The 19,279-nt window shown below is 38.2% G+C and overlaps 2 protein-coding genes across 2 annotated transcripts; both read left to right on the plus strand.

Moving 5' to 3' along the window:
* Window positions 1–8,012: 8,012 nt before the first annotated feature.
* On the plus strand, window positions 8,013–14,295 carry LOC145476101 (uncharacterized). The gene is made up of 5 exons (XM_081455344.1): window positions 8,013–8,163; window positions 9,121–9,335; window positions 9,537–9,831; window positions 10,056–10,148; window positions 13,552–14,295. The coding sequence occupies exons 1-5, from the start codon at window positions 8,056–8,058 to the stop codon at window positions 13,687–13,689; spliced, it is 849 nt and encodes a 282-aa protein (XP_081311470.1). The 5' UTR covers window positions 8,013–8,055; the 3' UTR covers window positions 13,690–14,295.
* Window positions 14,296–14,880: 585 nt separating this feature from the next.
* Window positions 14,881–16,780, plus strand: LOC145476105 (uncharacterized; the record flags this gene model as incomplete). Its single annotated transcript, XM_081455346.1, has 1 exon — window positions 14,881–16,780. A coding segment is annotated over one exon (504 nt), but the record flags the coding sequence as incomplete, so codon positions are not given.
* Window positions 16,781–19,279: the final 2,499 nt, after the last annotated feature.

Here is a 19,279-nt window from a genome sequence, read left to right on the forward strand (position 1 = left end):
CAGCAAAACCGGGGGGGACTGTCACAGTTTCGCCAAACCTACACACTCACGCTTTAATTCTGTGCAGATTTACAGTGTAACACAGCGAATACATGGTCGTTTCTGCAAAAGCTATTCTCAAAACTATAGGTACCATAAAGTGACATCAAACATATATTTATAAGATTTACTCTGCATTGTTCTTTCAGCTTTGAGGAAGTTACACTCAGCACGAATGTGTCCTCTCCTTTTGCAATACCAGCAGTGGGATGTTATTTTGGAAGTCCCTTCCTCCCAAGTTGAAGCAAATCTTAGCTAAAAAACAGGTTTTTTCCCAATTTTAAGGTCTGTTGACTTCATGAAGGGGTTAATATTTTGACTGCTTGGAATAACTTGTGCTCTAGTGTTTCTACAATAAAACATAAGCTAAATTTTGAGATGTAACGGTGCATCTTATTGTTTTCAGTAGACATTGTGACTGAAGGAAAAATTGCCTTTTTGGACAGCTGTGATTGCAGAATGACATCACAATTTACTATCAAGACCAGGTACTAAGATTGTCAGAGCAAAAAACTTTATGAACCCTTAGCTGGAGTATTAACATGTAACCAAACCAGCTGTCAGTTTAAGAGACCAGTTCTTTTAGCCAAGATTATCTTCAACAAAACCCAATCCCCAAAACTAAAAGTAAAGGCTTACCGAGGTACCGCCCACATTGATAAACATTCTCTGCCCACTCCCCTTGCCCCGTCCTCTTCCCCTCCCCCTTGAAATGTATTGAGGGCTCTCACTGCCTGGGGTTCTTTTAGCTTTGAAGAAGTTACACTCAGCACGAATGTGTCCTCTCCTTTTGCAATACCAGCAGTGGGATGTTATTATGGAAGTCCCTCCCAAGTTGAAGCAAATCTTAGCTAAAAAAACAGGTTTTTTCCCAATTTTAAGGTCTGTTGACTTCATGAAGGGGTTAATTTTTTGACTGCTTGGAATAACTTGTGCTCTAGTGTTTCTACAATAAAACATAAGCTAAATTTTGAGATGTAACAGTGCATCTTATTGTTTTCAGTAGACATTGTGACTGAAGGAAAAATTGCCTTTTTGGACAGCTGTGATTGCAGAATGACATCACAATTTACTATCAAGACCAGGTACTAAGATTGTCAGAGCAAGAAACTTTATGAACCCTTAGCTGGATTAGCTGTCAGTTTAAGAGACCAGTTCTTTTAGCCAAGATTACCTTCAACAAAACCCAATCCCCAAAACTAAAAGTAAAGGCTTACCGAGGTACCGCCCACATTGATAAACATTCTCTGCCCACTCCCCTTGCCCCGTCCTCTTCCCCTCCCCCTTGAAATGTATTGAGGGCTCTCACTGCCTGGGGTTCTTTTAGCTTTGAAGAAGTTACACTCAGCACGAATGTGTCCTCTCCTTTTGCAATACCAGCAGTGGGATGTTATTATAGAAGTCCCTCCCAAGTTGAAGCAAATCTTAGCTAAAAAAACAGGTTTTTTCCCAATTTTAAGGTCTGTTGACTTCATGAAGGGGTTAATTTTTTGACTGCTTGGAATAACTTGTGCTCTAGTGTTTCTACAATAAAACATAAGCTAAATTTTGAGATGTAACAGTGCATCTTATTGTTTTCAGTAGACATTGTGACTGAAGGAAAAATTGCCTTTTTGGACAGCTGTGATTGCAGAATGACATCACAATTTACTATCAAGACCAGGTACTAAGATTGTCAGAGCAAGAAACTTTATGAACCCTTAGCTGGATTAGCTGTCAGTTTAAGAGACCAGTTCTTTTAGCCAAGATTACCTTCAACAAAACCCAATCCCCAAAACTAAAAGTAAAGGCTTACCGAGGTACCGCCCACATTGATAAACATTCTCTGCCCACTCCCCTTGCCCCGTCCTCTTCCCCTCCCCCTTGAAATGTATTGAGGGCTCTCACTGCCTGGGGTTCTTTTAGCTTTGAAGAAGTTACACTCAGCACGAATGTGTCCTCTCCTTTTGCAATACCAGCAGTGGGATGTTATTATAGAAGTCCCTCCCAAGTTGAAGCAAATCTTAGCTAAAAAAACAGGTTTTTTCCCAATTTTAAGGTCTGTTGACTTCATGAAGGGGTTAATTTTTTGACTGCTTGGAATAACTTGTGCTCTAGTGTTTCTACAATAAAACATAAGCTAAATTTTGAGATGTAACAGTGCATCTTATTGTTTTCAGTAGACATTGCGACTGAAGGAAAAATTGCCTTTTTGGACAGCTGTGATTGCAGAATGACATCACAATTTACTATCAAGACCAGGTACTAAGATTGTCAGAGCAAGAAACTTTATGAACCCTTAGCTGGATTAGCTGTCAGTTTAAGAGACCAGTTCTTTTAGCCAAGATTACCTTCAACAAAACCCAATCCCCAAAACTAAAAGTAAAGGCTTACTGAGGTACCACCCACATTGATAAACATTTTCTGCCCACTCCCCCTGCCCCGCCCTCTGCCCGACCCTCTTTTCCATCCACGGCCCCGTCCCCTTCCCCTCCCCCTTGAAATGTATTCAGGGCTCTCACTGGTTGTTGTTCTTTTAGCCTTGAGGAAGTTACACTCAGTACGAATGTGTCCTTTCCTTTTGCAATACCAGCAGTGGGCTGAAAAAGAAATTAGGTACATACGTGTGAGAATTTCGTGTATTTAGCTCGGGCTGAAATATTAGCCTGGTTGGAGGAGCTAGGAATTCAGGCTGGCTTTTCAAATAAGTCCTCTTAAATCAAGTAGAGATTTCACAAGTAATCAGAGTAATTATTCATATGTTTATATTATTTCTATGTTTGTATTGTTTAAAAACAAAGAAAAGGCCAATTTCTTGAGAATTGACTTTCATGATTTCACGGAAAAAATGGCTTTAAAGGATATTGAGTTAGTTGAAAATGTCACTAATCTTAAATCACCGTTTAAAAAATTTAATTGATAATACACAATCAAGACCACCTACATTTATCACAAGAACGAAAGAAGGGTTTCGTTCCCATCTTATAAAATGGTTTGAAAAAGGTTTGCTAAAGGGAACATGTTGTCAACTTCACAACAGCAAGTTTCTTTTTGATGTAGGGTACTAAACTTTCAGTTTTGTTTATGGTGACAACAGATATTTCCCTTGGCCATTTCGTGATTTTCGTGACAATCACTGCTTAAGAATTCAAGCTTACCAGTGGATCTTTTCAGTTTTGCAGATAGCTCTGAAACCAAAAAAAAATGATTTTCCAAATTAGCTTAATGCAATATGTTAACTGTGTTCAAAATTTTGTTGTCTGTTGTTTCATGTATATCAAGCAACATGTAAAACATTTGATATTGTACCTTGATTTTGAGCTTGTAATTTCTGGATGTCTGCAAAAAATCATGAAAAAAAAAAAGATTTTCCAAATTAGCTTAATGCAATATGTTAACTGTGTTCAAAATTTTGTTGTCTGTTGTTTCATGTATATCAAACAACAAGCAAAACATTTGATATTGTACCTTGATTTTGAGCTTGTAATTTCTGGAGATCTGCAAATAAATCATGAGGTAATTAAACAGTGGATGAAAGTGGGACGTCAAGTTCAGAAACGCCTTAAATCATAAGCTCTAAGAAAAGCAATTAAGGTTCACTTGGTGATTTATATCATGTTAGTTGAGTTTCAACACTGAGAAATAAAATACCCAACACAGGTGCAACTACCTTTTTAAACATTTGCCTTACCTGAAGGAGGCTGGTTTTCCAAAGCATTACCAGGCTTGGCTACAAGAAAATGAGGTTTCACAGTTTTAACATAATATGTTAACTGTGTTGTAATTTCTGAGCAAGAAAATGTATTGCATCATTGCAACACAACACAAGTTCAACTATTTTTTTAAAACAGCTGCCTTGCTTGGAAGATAATTACTTGCTCCGGCCTCCTTGCTTTGCTATTTTTTAAAAACACTTGCCTTACCTGATAGAAGCTCAGTTCCTGAAGCCTCCACATCTTTGTCATCTAGAAGAAAATGAGGTTTAACAGCATGAAAATCAATTTTATCTTCCTCAAAGCCACCAAAAATGAATACATCAATAAAAATACATAGAAAGCATCAAGGCATTTGTTTCTTGTGTGTCTTGTCTCTAAACCTTAAGGGCAGATTCGGTGTAAAACCTTCTAGAGTAACTGCACCCCTTCTGTGGATGTCATTTTCAAGAAATTATGTTTACATATACCCGTGAATAAATTGTCCTCAAAATGTGTGCGACTTGTATTTTGGACTTGTGTCTTACAAGTTGGACTCTTGTCAAGTCAGACAATTTAACATTTCATTGATTTTTATCAAACAATCAGCAAAACATGTCATATTGTTCCTTGTTTCTCATGCTGTGGATTCTCAAAGAGCTGCAAAAGGAAATCCATACACAACACAGGTGCTTTGCTATTTTTTAAAAACATTTGCCTTACCTGATGGAGGCTCAGTTCCTGAATCCCCCTCATCTTTGTCATCTAGAAGAAAATGAGGTTTAACAGCATGAAAATCAATTTTATCTTCCTCAAAGCCACCAAAAATGAATACATCAATAAAAATACATAGAAAGCATCAAGGCATTTGTTTCTTGTGTGTCTGGTCTCTAAACCTTAAGGGCAGATCCCGTGTAAAACCTTCTAGAGTAACTGCACCCCTTCTGTGGATGTCATTTTCAAGAAATTATGTTTACATATACCCGTGAATAAATTGTCCTCAAAATGTGTGCGACTTGTATTTTGGACTTGTGTCTTACAAGTTGGACTCTTGTCAAGTCAGACAATTTAACATTTCATTGATTTTTATCAAACAATCGGCAAAACATGTCATATTGTTCCTTGTTTCTCATGCTGTGGATTCTCAAAGAGCTGCAAAAGGAAATCCATACTCAACACAGGTGCTTTGCTATTTTTTAAAAAACATTTGCCTTACCTGATGGAGGCTCAGTTCCTGAATCCCCCTCATCTTTGTCATCTAGAAGAAAATGAGGTTTAACAGCATGAAAATCAATTTTACCTTCCTCAAAGCCACCAAAAATGAATACTCAATAAAAAGAAATAGAGAGCATCAAGGCATTTGTTTCTCTTGTGTGTCTTGTCTCTAAACCCTAAGAGCAAACCCCGTGTAAAACCTGCTAGAGTACCCACTCCCCCTCTGTGGATATCATTTTCAAGAAATTATGTTTAAATATACCTGTGATTAAATTGTCCTCAAAATGTGTGCAACTTGTATTTTGGACTTGTGTCTTACAAGTTGGACTCTTGTCAAGTCAGACAATTTAACATTTCATTGATTTTTATCAAACAATCGGCAAAACATTTGATATTGTTCCTTATTTCTCATGCCGTGGATTCTCAAAGAGCTGCAAAAGGACATCCATACACAATACAGGTGCTTTGCTATTTTTAAAAAACATTTGCCTTACCTGATGGAGGCTCAGTTCCTGAATCCCTGCCATCTTTGTCATCTAGAAGAAAATGAGGTTTAACAGCATGAAAATCAATTTTATCTTCCTCAAAGCCACCAAAAATAAATACATCAATAAAAATACATAGAAAGCATCAAGGCATTTGTTTCTTGTGTGTCTTGTCTCTAAACCCTAAGAGCAGACCCCGTGTAAAACCTTCTAGAGTAACCACGCCCCCCTCTGTGGATATCATTTTCAAGAAATTATGTTTAAATATACCCGTGAATAAATTGTCCTCAAAATGTGTGTTTGATTGGTTATAAAGAAAAAAAAACATTGTTATTCAATATTAGTTATTCATTTGCAGGCTAAACCACATAATATATACAGGGCCACTGATTTACATCACAAAAGTGTCTGTTGTGTTACACCTTTGTCCTTCAAAAGATTTTGACACATGTAAAACAGAAGAAAATAAGGTTTCACAGCATGAAAATCAATTTTATCATTTAATATTTTATCATGTAATATTTCATCAGTGTTCAACTTACCAGGGTTTTCATCACCGTTAAAACCAGTAGGCATAATTTGATCAGTTCGAGTTTATTCTGATAAAAATAACAAAGAACAAGATGTAAACTTAAATAATTTAACTCACCCAGCCGACCCAGTGATATAAACCATTGTAACCCTAATCTCATACTGAAAGAGTAAACTCACCTTGAAAATAACAGTTAACAAATCGACCATATCATAACTTGCTTCAGAGCCTGCGTTTTTGAAAATAACGCCTCCGGTAGGTTTCTTGGTTTGAAATACTCCAGAGCGACCAATCACGATAACTCTTGCCCCCAGTTCGTCCGCGGTTTAAAGTCAACCAAGCTAAACAGCGTCGTTCGTCACGAGTTGGAAATCTTAAGTCGAAAATCGCCGCTCGACTCCTAAAAAAGGAATTGACAGCGCAACTACTACTTAATGCTAAAGCCGGTATTTGTGAAGCATGCAGTGGAGAGGTAAGAAGTTGATATGAAGCGCTTTAAATCGAGATCGAAACCCAGAATGATTCGTCGACTTCCGTTTATTAATTCATGTGAGAAATTCTTCACCTGCGTGCAAAAAATAAAATGATATTTAATTCCACTAAATAGAGACCATGAAGAAATACTTAAACAGAAAAAAAGAAGTGCGATTATTGTGATTTAAGCTTTATAAAGAATACCAACATATTGCAATATCCTCCGCGTGAACTCTAGTCACGTGAGTCCAATCTGGAACAAGATGTTGGTTCAAAATGTTATTGATCTCTAATAGATTTATAGTTTTCTAGTGACGTCATCCAATTCATTCCCGGTCTCCCTCGCCCAAGATCGCCCTGAACTCTGATTGGTCTACTCGTGGGGTATTTAAACCTCGAGTGTCATAGAGACAAGCATTTTTAGCGCGTGGTTTTGCGTCCTGTCGTGTCGATAGGTGAAATACGTGCAATGGATTCTTTGCTTTCCTACGAATCCAGTTCTAGTAGTACCTCTGATGGCGAGGCATGGACCGAAACACAACCCCCTATGACAAAACGGGCCATCGAGCAAGCGCCGCCCTTTGCAACCCTAGAAGACGACGCGTTGATGGACAGGTGTGCTTCAGACTCTGAAGTAAGCGATTCTAACGATGAAGCCCCAAAATTCGGTTCAGAGCGATTTCATCCCACAGATGGAGATCAGCTAGACGAGAATGAATTGGAAGAACAGCACCAGCAGAACTTCGGCAGCAGAGGGGAGACAGAAGCCTTCGGTGGTGGTGGAAACATGCATGCTACATTTCCCTTGCCAGTTGGAGGAAAGAGGAGTCCTTATGCGCTAAATATCCGTGATCTCAATGCAAGGATGCGCGCTTTCTTGGCGTCGGTAAAGACATACTTCACGCAGAGAGTAAATCTGGAAAGGCAGAAGGCCCCGCTTTGCCCTTCGACTTACGACAAAGCCCAAGAAAGAGTACTTGGTATGTATATGTTGTTGTATGTCTTTTACTCAGTTCGCTCACAGAGGCCGCACGCGCGCGTTTGATTGCGGTAAAAGGTATACGCGGCTGTAAATGCTTCGTTCTTAAAGCGTGTTTTGGCCAATGCTTTCTAGATTAATTCAAATATTAGTTCAAACAAGCGTGGGAAAAAGGGAAGACGCGAGCGGGAGCGGTTCTTCAAACCAGAGGTGCGAAAAATTTCTTTTGTGTTGTCTTGGCCGGTATTACGCATTTTTCGTCTTTAATCTCTAGTCAGTTTTACCTACGCAAGGACGGTTTTTCCGTTCTTTGTAGTCGTTCGATTTAGCGATTGTAAAAAAAAGACGAAACAAAAAATCAAAAAAAGACCAAAAACGAATGCGTAAAACATTGTCTTCTCTGGGATGCGCGCAGAGTGTGATGGAAAAAGGGAAGACGCGAGCGGTTTTTCAAACGGGAGGTGCGAAAAATTTCTTTTGTGTTGTCTTGGCCGATATTACGCATTTTTCGTCTTTAATCTCTAGTCAGTTTTACCTACGCAAGGACGGTTTTTGCGTTCTTTGTAGTCGTTCGATTTAGCGATCGTAAAAAAAAAAAAGTCGAAACAGAAAAATCAAAAGAAGACCAAAAACGAATGCGTATAACATTGTCCCCTCTCTATGTTAGGTTTTCTGGGATACGCGCAGAGTGTGATGGATACACGAGAATTGAGCCCAGAAGTGTTCCTGCGAGTAACGTTCATCGAAGGCTACGTGGAATTTCTGAAGGTGGGTGTTTTCGTTTTCGGCGAAAAATTAACTTGCAGGTTCTCTTGTTGCGTAAATCAAAATATCCCGCGTAAAAGGGCGTGTGTCCCGCGAGGGCGAGTTGGGCTTGAGTTGCTGGGGTCTGGGTTCGATCGTAATTCCACAACAGACGTGTGGCCGCCATTATAAAAGTTGTTTTGGCTAAATCAGACGGGAAAATGCTTTCAGATCTTGTCTTAGTGGGTGAGTCCTTGTCAATGTATGGATTGTCTATCTAGGTTGTAGTCTTTGACAAATTCTCTTCTGCTTATTTGTTCCAAACTGCGTTCGAAGTCGTTTTCTTTACGACAATTTAAAGCGACTCCCTCGCTGTTAATTGTTCCCACGACACAAGCTTACAGCTGCTACTGAACTGCCGAGAAAAGAATTAAGCGGCCACTAATTTAACACAGTTGAAATACGATTGATCTCAAAATAATTGGCTTGTTTTTTGTCGTGTGGTGTAATATTTCGTCACTGTAATATTTCGTATTTTTATATCACTTGTTGTTTTCAAATTGAATTTACTTGTGTCTTTGATCTTTGGCTTTTACGTACATAAATGCATCACCTTTATTTCACCTCGAATTTACAAGGGTAGCTGTAGAGCTTATTTCTCCGAGAAAAAAAAAGTTTAATGAATAAATAAATAAACAAAATGGTATTGATAACAAGGGTGGTGATTGTTTTATAAGTCACATCAGCTTTATAAAACTGCAGATTTGCACTTGCAAATTCACGTGGCTGAAATTGAGTCCAGAACATTATGTTCAGAGTATGGTGGATCATACTTGCCAACATTACACACAGCAAATGTCAAAACCAGGAATGTGGTGCGACAATATAATTATCCAGGCCGTATGCTTTTATGATTGAATCGAATTGAAATGCAAAGTTCGCAAAATTCATCCGCTGCTTCAATCGATTGTTTCTCCCCAGGAAAAGCGGTGTTGCAGTTCAGCGACAGTCTCCAATCACATAAGTTCGATCTTGTACCCGATCAAATTTCTGCATCGCGAAGATGCGCCCAACTTCAATAATGTGGCGATCATAAAGCAGTTGAGAGTTCAAGCCACCCTGCTCCAAAAAGAGGGCGACCTCGACCGTCCATCCAGCAAGGAGGACTTTGAAGCGCAAAATCGCTGGCTTCCTTGGTGAGTCTGATTTGTGTTTGTTTCTCTTTGATCACTTTTTATACACCAGGCAAGAGAAAGGGAATTTATTTTACTCTAATTACTCATCCACAAAATGCAGGAGGGGAGGGGAGGGGGGTGCTCATTCGGAGATGGACAAAAGTCATAGCTGGTGGCAGCTAATTTGACGGTAATGACATTTTCTCTGCCTTATTTCCTCAGGGACCAGGTTGTGAAAACAGTAGCGACACAACGGGAACGCTTTGAGCTTGCTGGTCCGATGAAAGTGAAGGCCAGAGAATGTTGTGACCTGGTAATGGTGAGCCTGTATGTTTTCATCCCGCCATCCCGAGGCCTGGAAATCCGAACGCTGGAAGTCCTTGGCAATGGTTACGACTTTGATCAGGCTCGCTTTAAAGATCGAAACGCTGTGGTGATGAAGGACGATGGAGTCATCTTGCACTTTCATAATTACAAAACCAGGCGGTTTTCAGGCAGGGATGAATTGGCGTTGGAGGTTAGATTTCTGGTTTTCCCTGTTATATTTAATTTTTTTTACTTTTTTTGAGAGAAATAAACAAAGCGAAAAGGGGATCCAAATGGTTTTAGTTCGATGTAAACTTGTACGTTTAAGGACCACTCATTGTCCTCTAGGTTGTGGTTTGTCATGGTGTGAATGGAAACCGAAGCCTGGCAAAGGGTTAGCATTACTAATGAGGAACTCACTCACTCTCTCCTCAGAACGACCACGAACTTTGCCAGATTCTGCGTATGTATGTGAAAGACTTCCGACCGCACCTCACCAAGGAAGGAAGCGGAGATTTTCTGCTGTTGGTGAGTTTCTTTTTTTTCTTTACTTTATTGTTACCTCCCCAATGGGGCTTTTCAGGAACAATAATTGTTCCTGAAAAGCCTAGTAAGCCTAGTAAAACTGAAAAGCCTAGTAAAACTTAGTAATTTAAGTAATTATTACTTAAATTACTAAGTTACTAATAAAGCAACTGAAAACATTTCTTTTTAAGAAAGCTTTTGACTTGTGGAAATAGTTTTAAAGTTTAGCATAGTTGTTGTAATAGTTTTAAAGTTTAGTGATTTCCATTTATTCATTTATTTTAACTTAATGTAAAGCGCTTTTGAGTATGTTTGTCTAGTTCTAGCGCTATACAAGTCTATTATTATTATAACTACACAATCAAAATTAATCAAATTTAAAAAAAACATTTACAACATTATCTAAACTTTGTAGTCGCGAAAAATACTAAAAATAAATGAAGTTTAGGGAGTATTTACAAAATTGTTGAAAAGCTTATTCTTTAAGATACGTTTAAAAACTTGAACTGAACAGCTTGATTTTAAAAAGGGGTCTAGATTGTTCCAAAGTCCAATAGTTCTGTAATAAAATGTTCTTTGTCCTGAGGCTGTTTTAAAAAAAGGTATATCAAGCTTTTGGCCACTCCTAGTTGTACGCTTGGTAACTTGTTCGCGGGTAATGAATTGTGACGTCAGATATTTGGGGGCGTGTCCAGAAATGCATTTAAAAGCCATGGTAGCTTGGCGGTAGTATAGTTGGTCCGTAACGGGTAACCAAGACAAACTTTTTAAGTGGGGAGTTACATGATCGTACTTTCTCGCGCCACTAACGATTCGACATGCGTAGTTCTGCACAGCCTGTAATTTCCTTATATTTTTCTCTGTGGTATTTGCCCAGACATTCGAGAAGTAGTACAACTTACTGAAAACCGAGGCATTTATCACGGTTAACAACGACGTTCTGTCAAGACAGTGTTTGACACGGCTAATTTGCGCGAGGCGTGCGATACATTCCGATACTGTGGTCTTAATATGATCATCAAATGTCAAGTTCGAATCCAAAATCACGCCGAGATCTTTGGCTGATTGTCTTGGGGAGATGTCTTTTCCCAGCAAAGACAAACGAAAATCATGGAGCTTCGAAGTCATCTGTCGGCTCCCGAAAACAATTAATTTCGTCTTGTCTGGATTTAGTAATAGCCGATTTCTGAAACACCAGTTGCGCACACCGAGGAGGTCTTCGTTCATCTCCTCAACAATCCATTGGGTGTCTTGTGAATGAAAAGAAACAAACAATTTTGTATCATCTACATAGCATTCAGTAGAGCAATTCTGTGGAGCTTCCGGTAGATCATTAACATATATACTAGATAATAAGGGGCCCAGGATGCTACCCTGAGGTACTCCATATTCAATTGGTATTGGATTGGAAACAGTGGAGTGAATTCGTACAACTTGATATCTATTTGTGAGATAGCTGTTAAACCATTGTAGCACACTAGTTGAGGTGCCAACGTCTTGTAGTTTTCGTAACAGTATTTGGTGGTCGACACTATCAAACGCTTTGCTCATATCTAGGAGAACACAGGCGGTTAATTTCTTTTTATCTATTCCTTTAAGAAATGCATCAGTCGTGCGAAGTAATGATGTTTCAGTAGAGTGCCATTTTTTGCTTCCATTTTGTTTTGTCGTCAGCCTCTTCTTTGTTGTCAAATAGGTGACAAACTGATTATAAGCGACTCTTTCACAGACCTTTGACAACACAGGTAGTAGCGAAATTGGTCTATTATTGTTAGGAAGTTCGTGATTGCCTTGTTTGGGAATAGGTGTGATTTCGGCTGTTTTCCAGATCCCTGGGAATGTTGAAGATGAAAGAGAAGCATTGATGATTGATGTAACAAAAGGGAGTATAATCGGCAGGCAGTCTTTAATGACTCGAGTTGGCACTTTATCAATCCCAGGAGCCTTATTAGAAGGCATTGCATTTATAATGTCCTCGACTTGTTTACATTCAACAGAATGAAATGTAAATTGCTCAGATGTCAGAAAAAAGTTTGCTGTTGCAGAAATAAGGAGGGGTAAATTTTTTCAAAGTCTGAATTTCAGACTGGGGTGAACAAATGTTGGTTTTCATTCTTAATTGGTCCCATCAAGATTAAACCCTAACCCTAACCATAAAGGTAAGGGAAGGAAATTTCAGGGCATGTTGTCTTAAGAAAAAGCTTACAGCTCTGAAATTGGACTTTTCCATCCCTACAACAAGTGTTTAGGACCTTTTCCTCTCTCAGGAGAATTCTCCCAGGGTGTGTTGGAATGTTTGAAGCCAGTTTACAATCCTTTGGGGGGTGTCTCTGCAAGTGTTGGGGTTTTCCAAGAGGAGTTTTCACCCTTGCAGGGGTGAGTTCTGAATGTGTTGCTTTTCTCTGGGGTGAAACAGTCCGATCTCTCACCCCTGGTAGTTTCACCCGGGTTGAAATTATAATAACAATTAGCACAGCAATTCGCATAAAGAATGACAAAACCTTTGGCTCATATATTCGTGCAATTCTCCACATTAATTGTCATTATAATTTCAACCTGTGCAGTATTTTTCAGAAAATGACGTCATTTTCTCAAATTCTCAACCAAGACTTGGTACAAGGAAAATTGATGGCGGCCGTAAATTCTCGGAAATACAGGTCCATAAACCACGAGTTCTAATGTTGGTAATAGATTGAAATTTGGCATGATATCTAGGAAAGACCTATTCTGTGCAAATGTAAAATAAATGGATATCGAGAAGGAAATTCTGGGCATATTGTCGTAAGAAATAGCTTACAGCTCTGAAAGGGGACTTTTCCATACCTAAAACAAGTGTTCAGGGACTTTTGCACTCTCAGGAGAATTCTCCCGGGGTGTGTTGGAATGTCTGAAGCCAGTTTACAATCCTTTGGGGGGTATCTCTGCAAGTGTTGGGGTTTTCCAAGGGGAGTTTTCACCCCTGCAGGGGTGAGTTTGGAATGTGTTGCTTTTCTCTGGGGTGAAACAGTTCGATCTCTCACCCCTGGTAGTTTCACCCGGGTTGAAATTATAATAACAATTGGCACAGCAATTCACATAAGGAATAACAAAAACTTTGGATCGCATATTCGTGCAATTCTCCACGTTAATTGTTATTATAATTTCAACCCGTGTGGTATTTTTCAGAAAATGACGTCATTTTCTCAAATTCTCAACCAAGACTTGGAACAAGGAAAATTAATGGTGGTCGTAAATTCTTGGAAATAAAGGTCCATAAAGAGCAAGTTGTAATGTGCGTAACTGATTGAAATTTGGCAAGATATCTAGGAAACACCTATTCTGTACGAAAATGTAAGAAAATGGATATGGAGAATTTCATCATAGTGGCACTTTAATAAATTGATTGTTGTTTCCCCTTTGCCTACAGAACAAAAATGGAGATGCCTTCACTTCAGCTGCATTCTCTGCCCACCTGAAGAATGTGTTTTATGGACTTACTGGAAAATTGGTCTCGGTGAACATGCTTCGGTCCTCATTCATCACATGGGCCTATTCTCAAGAGTAAGTTGACATTCCTTAGATTTAGAATTTGTCAATAAGAGGTTCCGTAGTAAAATCGTTTTCTGATGAGACTATTTTAATCATGGGCCTACAGAATGCAGCATTCTCTCATTTGCTTACTCCAGTTTCCAATTTGTATTCAGTCAGGGTCCCTCTTCGGAGTGGGGGAATTTCTCGTTTGGAGTCATATTAATTTTTTGGTTTTAAAAGTGATCTATAAACCATCTTTAATTCTGCTGATTGAAGGCCACATTTTCCTGTGAAATATATAGGCATTGTGGCTTTTGCGGTTGTTGTTGTTTTTGTTTCATAATAACAGAGGGTTTGAGTGAACAATTGAGAGTAAAGATTGGTGGCGATCATTTGGAATGATGTTTCGATGACTCGTTCATCGTTTCCAGATCCGTAAAACTAAAAGTCAGATTCTCGAGAGCTTGATTTGTGGAACGCCCTTTGTCCCAAAAAAGAAAGCTGAGCTGGATATGGTACAGTAAAAACCTGCGTGTAAGAACCTACTTTTTTCAGAGTTTGGCATAACAGGTTCTTGTATTATGGGGTACTTATTGACAGTTTAGGCTAAGTAGGTTCTTAATTAGGTTCTTAATTTCTACAGAGTAGACGTTGTTGTTGATTATCAGAAAGTAGTATAAAATCTGGTCTGTTCTTCATTATAAATATTTATTAATGTACCCATGTTGCCAAATGTCCAACAACATTAATTGATCAATGATACAGTACTGTATATAAAATGTATGATCAAACTGCAAGAGGATACGTGCATGGAGCATTTGAACCAAGACCAAGATTACATAGAAATGATACATTCTGTAAATTGTAGCAATAATTGTTTCATAATAACAGTTCAGATTTAGCATACATTGTGCATTTTGAGTTTCATTTAACAATTCAATTTTCAAAACTCTTGATCACCTTTTTGGTTTTTGGTGAAAAAAATATTCAAATTAACTAGTCAAACCCCACATGTAAGAACCTGTTGGAATTTGTTTGGCTAAACAGGGTCTTATATTTTGGGGTATTAAAAAAGCAAATTCCTGCCTGAAGGTTCTTAAATCCCTAGGTTCTTACACACTGGTTTTTACTGTATCAAATCCTCTCTTTGGGATCGACAAAATATTAAAACTTTTGCGTGTTGCCGAATTTTTTTTACGGTGGACTCCTGTCTGAAAAATAATTGTTTGTTTCTTTGTTTGTTTCTCATAGCAACTGTACCGACGCGCTTAAATCCTCGCTGGCTGCCGCACTGAGACATTCAACCAGACAAGCACAGCAGACTTATGACCGACGTACTTGCAATGAGAGAAAGCGGCTTGCTGTCGACCTGGCCAGGGACTTTGCAGAGGGAAGCCAGGAAGAGGGAGTCGTGGCCGCACAACCAGTCGAGCCTTGTCAGTTCCAGCCGGGAGATTTTGTGGCTTGTGTAGAAGACACCAGCACTGTGAATGCCCCGAAAATTCTCCTTGCCCAAGTTCATTGTGTGCAGGAAAATGGAGAGGTCAGTTTGCTTTGGTACAAAGCCGTATCAGCAAACATGTACAAACTGGAACTCGACGGCCAACAGTGGTATGAAAGCGTTGGTAGTCTGACTCCGGTGTCAGTCCAAGCAGCCAAAAATCGCCCGGGAGTTTATCGGCTTCAGACGTCGAGACGGCAGATCCACAAAGCCATCATGAAAGACTAGCTAATTGACAATATTTTCAATAATGCCGGCCCCTGGTGGGAGGAGTTTTATACTTTTATTAGAACATTTTAAAGTACTTTGAATCAAGTTACTTCTCACTCCAAAAGGACTTGAAGCCATCATGAAAGGCTAGCTAATTGACAATATTTTCAGCAACGCTGGCTCCTCCAACGTGATGACAAATGGAGGGACTTTCTCAGTCATGTTTCCAGTGTTGCCATAATTTAAGAATTTTCCAACCAGTTCGCTTTTAAAGTCGGAATTGAATTTTGTCGGGATTAAATCGCAGACTACACACCCTGGTTTGATGCCTTTTTCAGGAGTTGTATACTTTTATCAGAATATTTTAAAGTACCATGTAATCAAGTTAGTTCTCACTCCCGAAGGACTTGATTAAATCATGTTGGTGGTTTGCCTTACAGTAAATTCTGTGTGCGCCTCTATTGTCTTTGCCATACGGTAGCGACAAGTACCTCTTTTACTAAAGTTCCGATAGGCCGCGTTCAATGTATCGATATTCTAACATGGCTCTGAGGTTTTCAGGTCAAAATTGCAAAATTTTTATTTTTGAGTTGCTTTCCTCTCCCGATCCCGAAAAGAATACAGAACATTTGAGAAGTTTGTCCTGAGAACCATGTAAGAATGCCATGTAAGAATGTTGATGTATCGAAGATGGCCTTTTTAAGAAACTGAAAACGTGTGCCATGTTTCTATCGAGTTATGGAAGAACGAGAAATCAGGTCTGTGGACTTGGACCGTCAAAATGTAAATTCTCTCTGCTGGCACCATCATCCTCACGATAATAATGGTGAACAATAATTGCCATTGGACGAGGTCTTTTGTGATATGCGGATACCGAGATCTTGATTGTTCTGGATATCACAAACACCGAATCTAATAATATTGTTGTATTACACATTGAAGGGGAAGCTCAAATATATGAAATTTCATAAATTCACCTGTAATAATGATCGTAATAATCGTAGTGAGGGTAATAATTACATTTCTTGGGACATTCATCTGAGGACGGGGAGACTTTTCGGTAGGCCTTACGTGAGGTTGTCGTGACCTACCGCTGATTGCAAGGCACGCGATCCTGATCCCAATGGCGGCAAGTTCACTTTTGAGGATTTTTCTGCTCAGGTAAACAGTGCTTTCTAAGTTTGTACTGTCTCGATCGCCGGAAAAAAATGAAACTAAGCAGCGTCGAAAGTCAGCCCTGATTTGAGACATGTCAGGGCGTATAATTTTTTGCTTGTCACCAGTTAATCTTGCCAAATTTACGTGGAATCAAACAGTAAAAAAAGAGGGGACACAACCTTTGAATTTACATGTTTCGGATGAAGGATGTTTACAATTAGTCATAACCACGAGAGTGACTCAATCGAGAAATATGTTTTTGAAATCAGTCATTTACACTGGGTATTTTTTTTGATCACTAGGTAAGCTGTGGTATCTATCAACTGCTTTAAAACTGATGCTCAGTTATCCTTTAATTTTGTATTATTACTTTCGCTATTATTGGAGTTATCATTACTTATATGTTTATTTTTTATTACTGGGATATTTTGTACTCATTTATTATTTTATTATTACCATTTATTATTTATCTTTTAATTTTTATAGTTGGTGTGGTAACTTATGATAGTCTTTTGCCGACTTAAACGTGTAGAGGTGGAATCAAACAGTGAAAAGAGACCACACAACCTTTAAATTTACATGTTTCGGATGAAGGATGTTTACAATTAATCATAACCATGACGATTTTCCACGAGAGTGACTCGATCGAGAAATAAGTTTTTAAAATCAGTCATTTACACTGGGTATTTTTTTTTTCATCACTTAGTAAGCTGTGGTATCTATCAACTGCTTTAAAACTGATGCTTTGTCTTGTACTATTATTTTCACTATTATTGGAGTTATCATTATTTATATGTTTATTTTTAATTACTGGCATATTTTTGTGTTCATTTATTATTTTATTATTACTATTTATTATTTATCTTTTAATTTTGATAGTTGGTGTGATGACTTATGATAGTCGTTTGCCGACTTAAAAGTGTAGACGCAGATGACAATATTCTTCGATCAGATGGCTAATCACTGGCAAATTCTTTGTTATCGATCGCAGTCGTTATTTCTAATTCCTTCTTGATTTCCGTCTTGTTGGCAGTCAGGTGACAAGAGCACTAAATCCATGTAATTTCCCTTCAAGTGGTATTTGAATGATCAGTTGGTGTTAGCTGTTATTTTCTGAGCAAGGTGAGGTGCACTGTTAACGAAATATTCATTGAATCCATGAACAATTTGCTTAATTAACAATTTGATCCATATCGATTGTCGATAGCAACCGATGAAGAAAACAGTCACTCCAGCCATAAGGAAGTCTATACAGATAAAAAATAATCTTTAGAAAAAGGAGATCATATCTAAATCAACTTCTTCTCATACAAGATTGAAATCAAATCAGAATAAAGGCAATCTTCTGTTAAAAATAAGCGAGAAACCATATCGTAACCAATGCTTCCTTGACAACATGACTGGTGGGAAAAAAGATACGGAAAAGTGTAAGGCACGCAGATACTTGAAGCAAATCTTAGCTAAAAGACATTATGACTTAAATCATAACACTGTTTGTCTTTTGCTGGCTCAACACACTTGATGCTGTAGTGTGAGATTGACTGTAGTGTTGTAGATTGTGAGAGCAAGAAACTTGTCTTGTACTATTATTTTCACTATTATTGGAGTTATCATTATTTATACGTTTATTTTTAATTACTGGCATATTTTTGTGTTCATTTATTATTTTATTATTACTATTTATTATTTATCTTTTAATTTTGATAGTTGGTGTGATGACTTATGATAGTCGTTTGCCGACTTAAAAGTGTAGACGCAGATGACAATATTCTTCGATCAGATGGCTAATCACTGGCAAATTCTTTGTTATCGATCGCAGTCGTTATTTCTAATTCCTTCTTGATTTCGGTCTTGTTGGCAGTCAGGTGACAAGAGCACTAAATCCATGTAATTTCCCTTCAAGTGGTATTTGAATGATCAGTTGGTGTTAGCTGTTATTTTCTGAGCAAGGTGAGGTGCACTGTTAACGAAATATTCATTGAATCCATGAACAATTTGCTTAATTAACAATTTGATCCATATCGATTGTCGATAGCAATCGATGAAGAAAACAGTCACTCCAGCCATAAGGAAGTCTATACAGATAAAAAATAATCTTTAGAAAAAGGAGATCATATCTAAATCAACTTCTTCTCATACAAGATTGAAATCAAATCAGAATAAAGGCAATCTTCTGTTAAAAATAAGCGAGAAACCATATCGTAACCAATGCTTCCTTGACAACATGACTGGTGGGAAAAAAGATACGGAAAAGTGTAAGGCACGCAGAAGTTCAGTCTAAGGGTGATTCTGCGTTGCGAGTCCACGATGCTCCCGATACCTTTGGGCAATTAATTTGAGAAGGTTCTCGAGTGTCTTACAGACATTATGACTTGAATCATTACGCTGTTTGTATTTTGCTGGCTGCATGAACACGCTTGATGCAGTACTTTTGTGATAAAACTTAGGTAATTGACACTGCTTGTAAGCCAGTACATGCCTCTTTGCTTGATTCTCTGAGATGAGAAAGGTTCGTTTCATTGCTTAAATTTTAGATTGTAATTTTAGTTAGGGGACCTAGATAGGGATAACCTCATGGTCCTCCTTTTCAAATACTCTTTGTATTCTGTATTTGAATAAAGTATTATTATTATTATTATTATTATTATTACTATTATTATTATTATTATTATTATTATTATTAGTGGCAGTGCTGATGAAAATGTTTAATGTCCACAACACTTAAACCCTCTTAATTTCTGAGCAGAGAAAACCT

This window comes from Orbicella franksi, unplaced genomic scaffold (assembly GCF_964199315.1).
Source record: "Orbicella franksi unplaced genomic scaffold, jaOrbFran1.1 SCAFFOLD_43, whole genome shotgun sequence".
NCBI classification, from domain to species: domain Eukaryota; kingdom Metazoa; phylum Cnidaria; class Anthozoa; order Scleractinia; family Merulinidae; genus Orbicella; species Orbicella franksi.

Bases quoted from the DNA above. Each gene is read 5' to 3' on its own strand.
- LOC145476101 (XM_081455344.1), top strand. From the start codon at position 8,056: ATGTTAGGTTTTCTGGGATACGCGCAGAGTGTGATGGATACACGAGAA. The intron at 9,336-9,536 runs GTGAGTCTGATT...TTATTTCCTCAG, and splicing joins CAAAATCGCTGGCTTCCTTG to GGACCAGGTTGTGAAAACAG. The intron at 10,149-13,551 runs GTGAGTTTCTTT...CTTTGCCTACAG, and splicing joins GCGGAGATTTTCTGCTGTTG to AACAAAAATGGAGATGCCTT.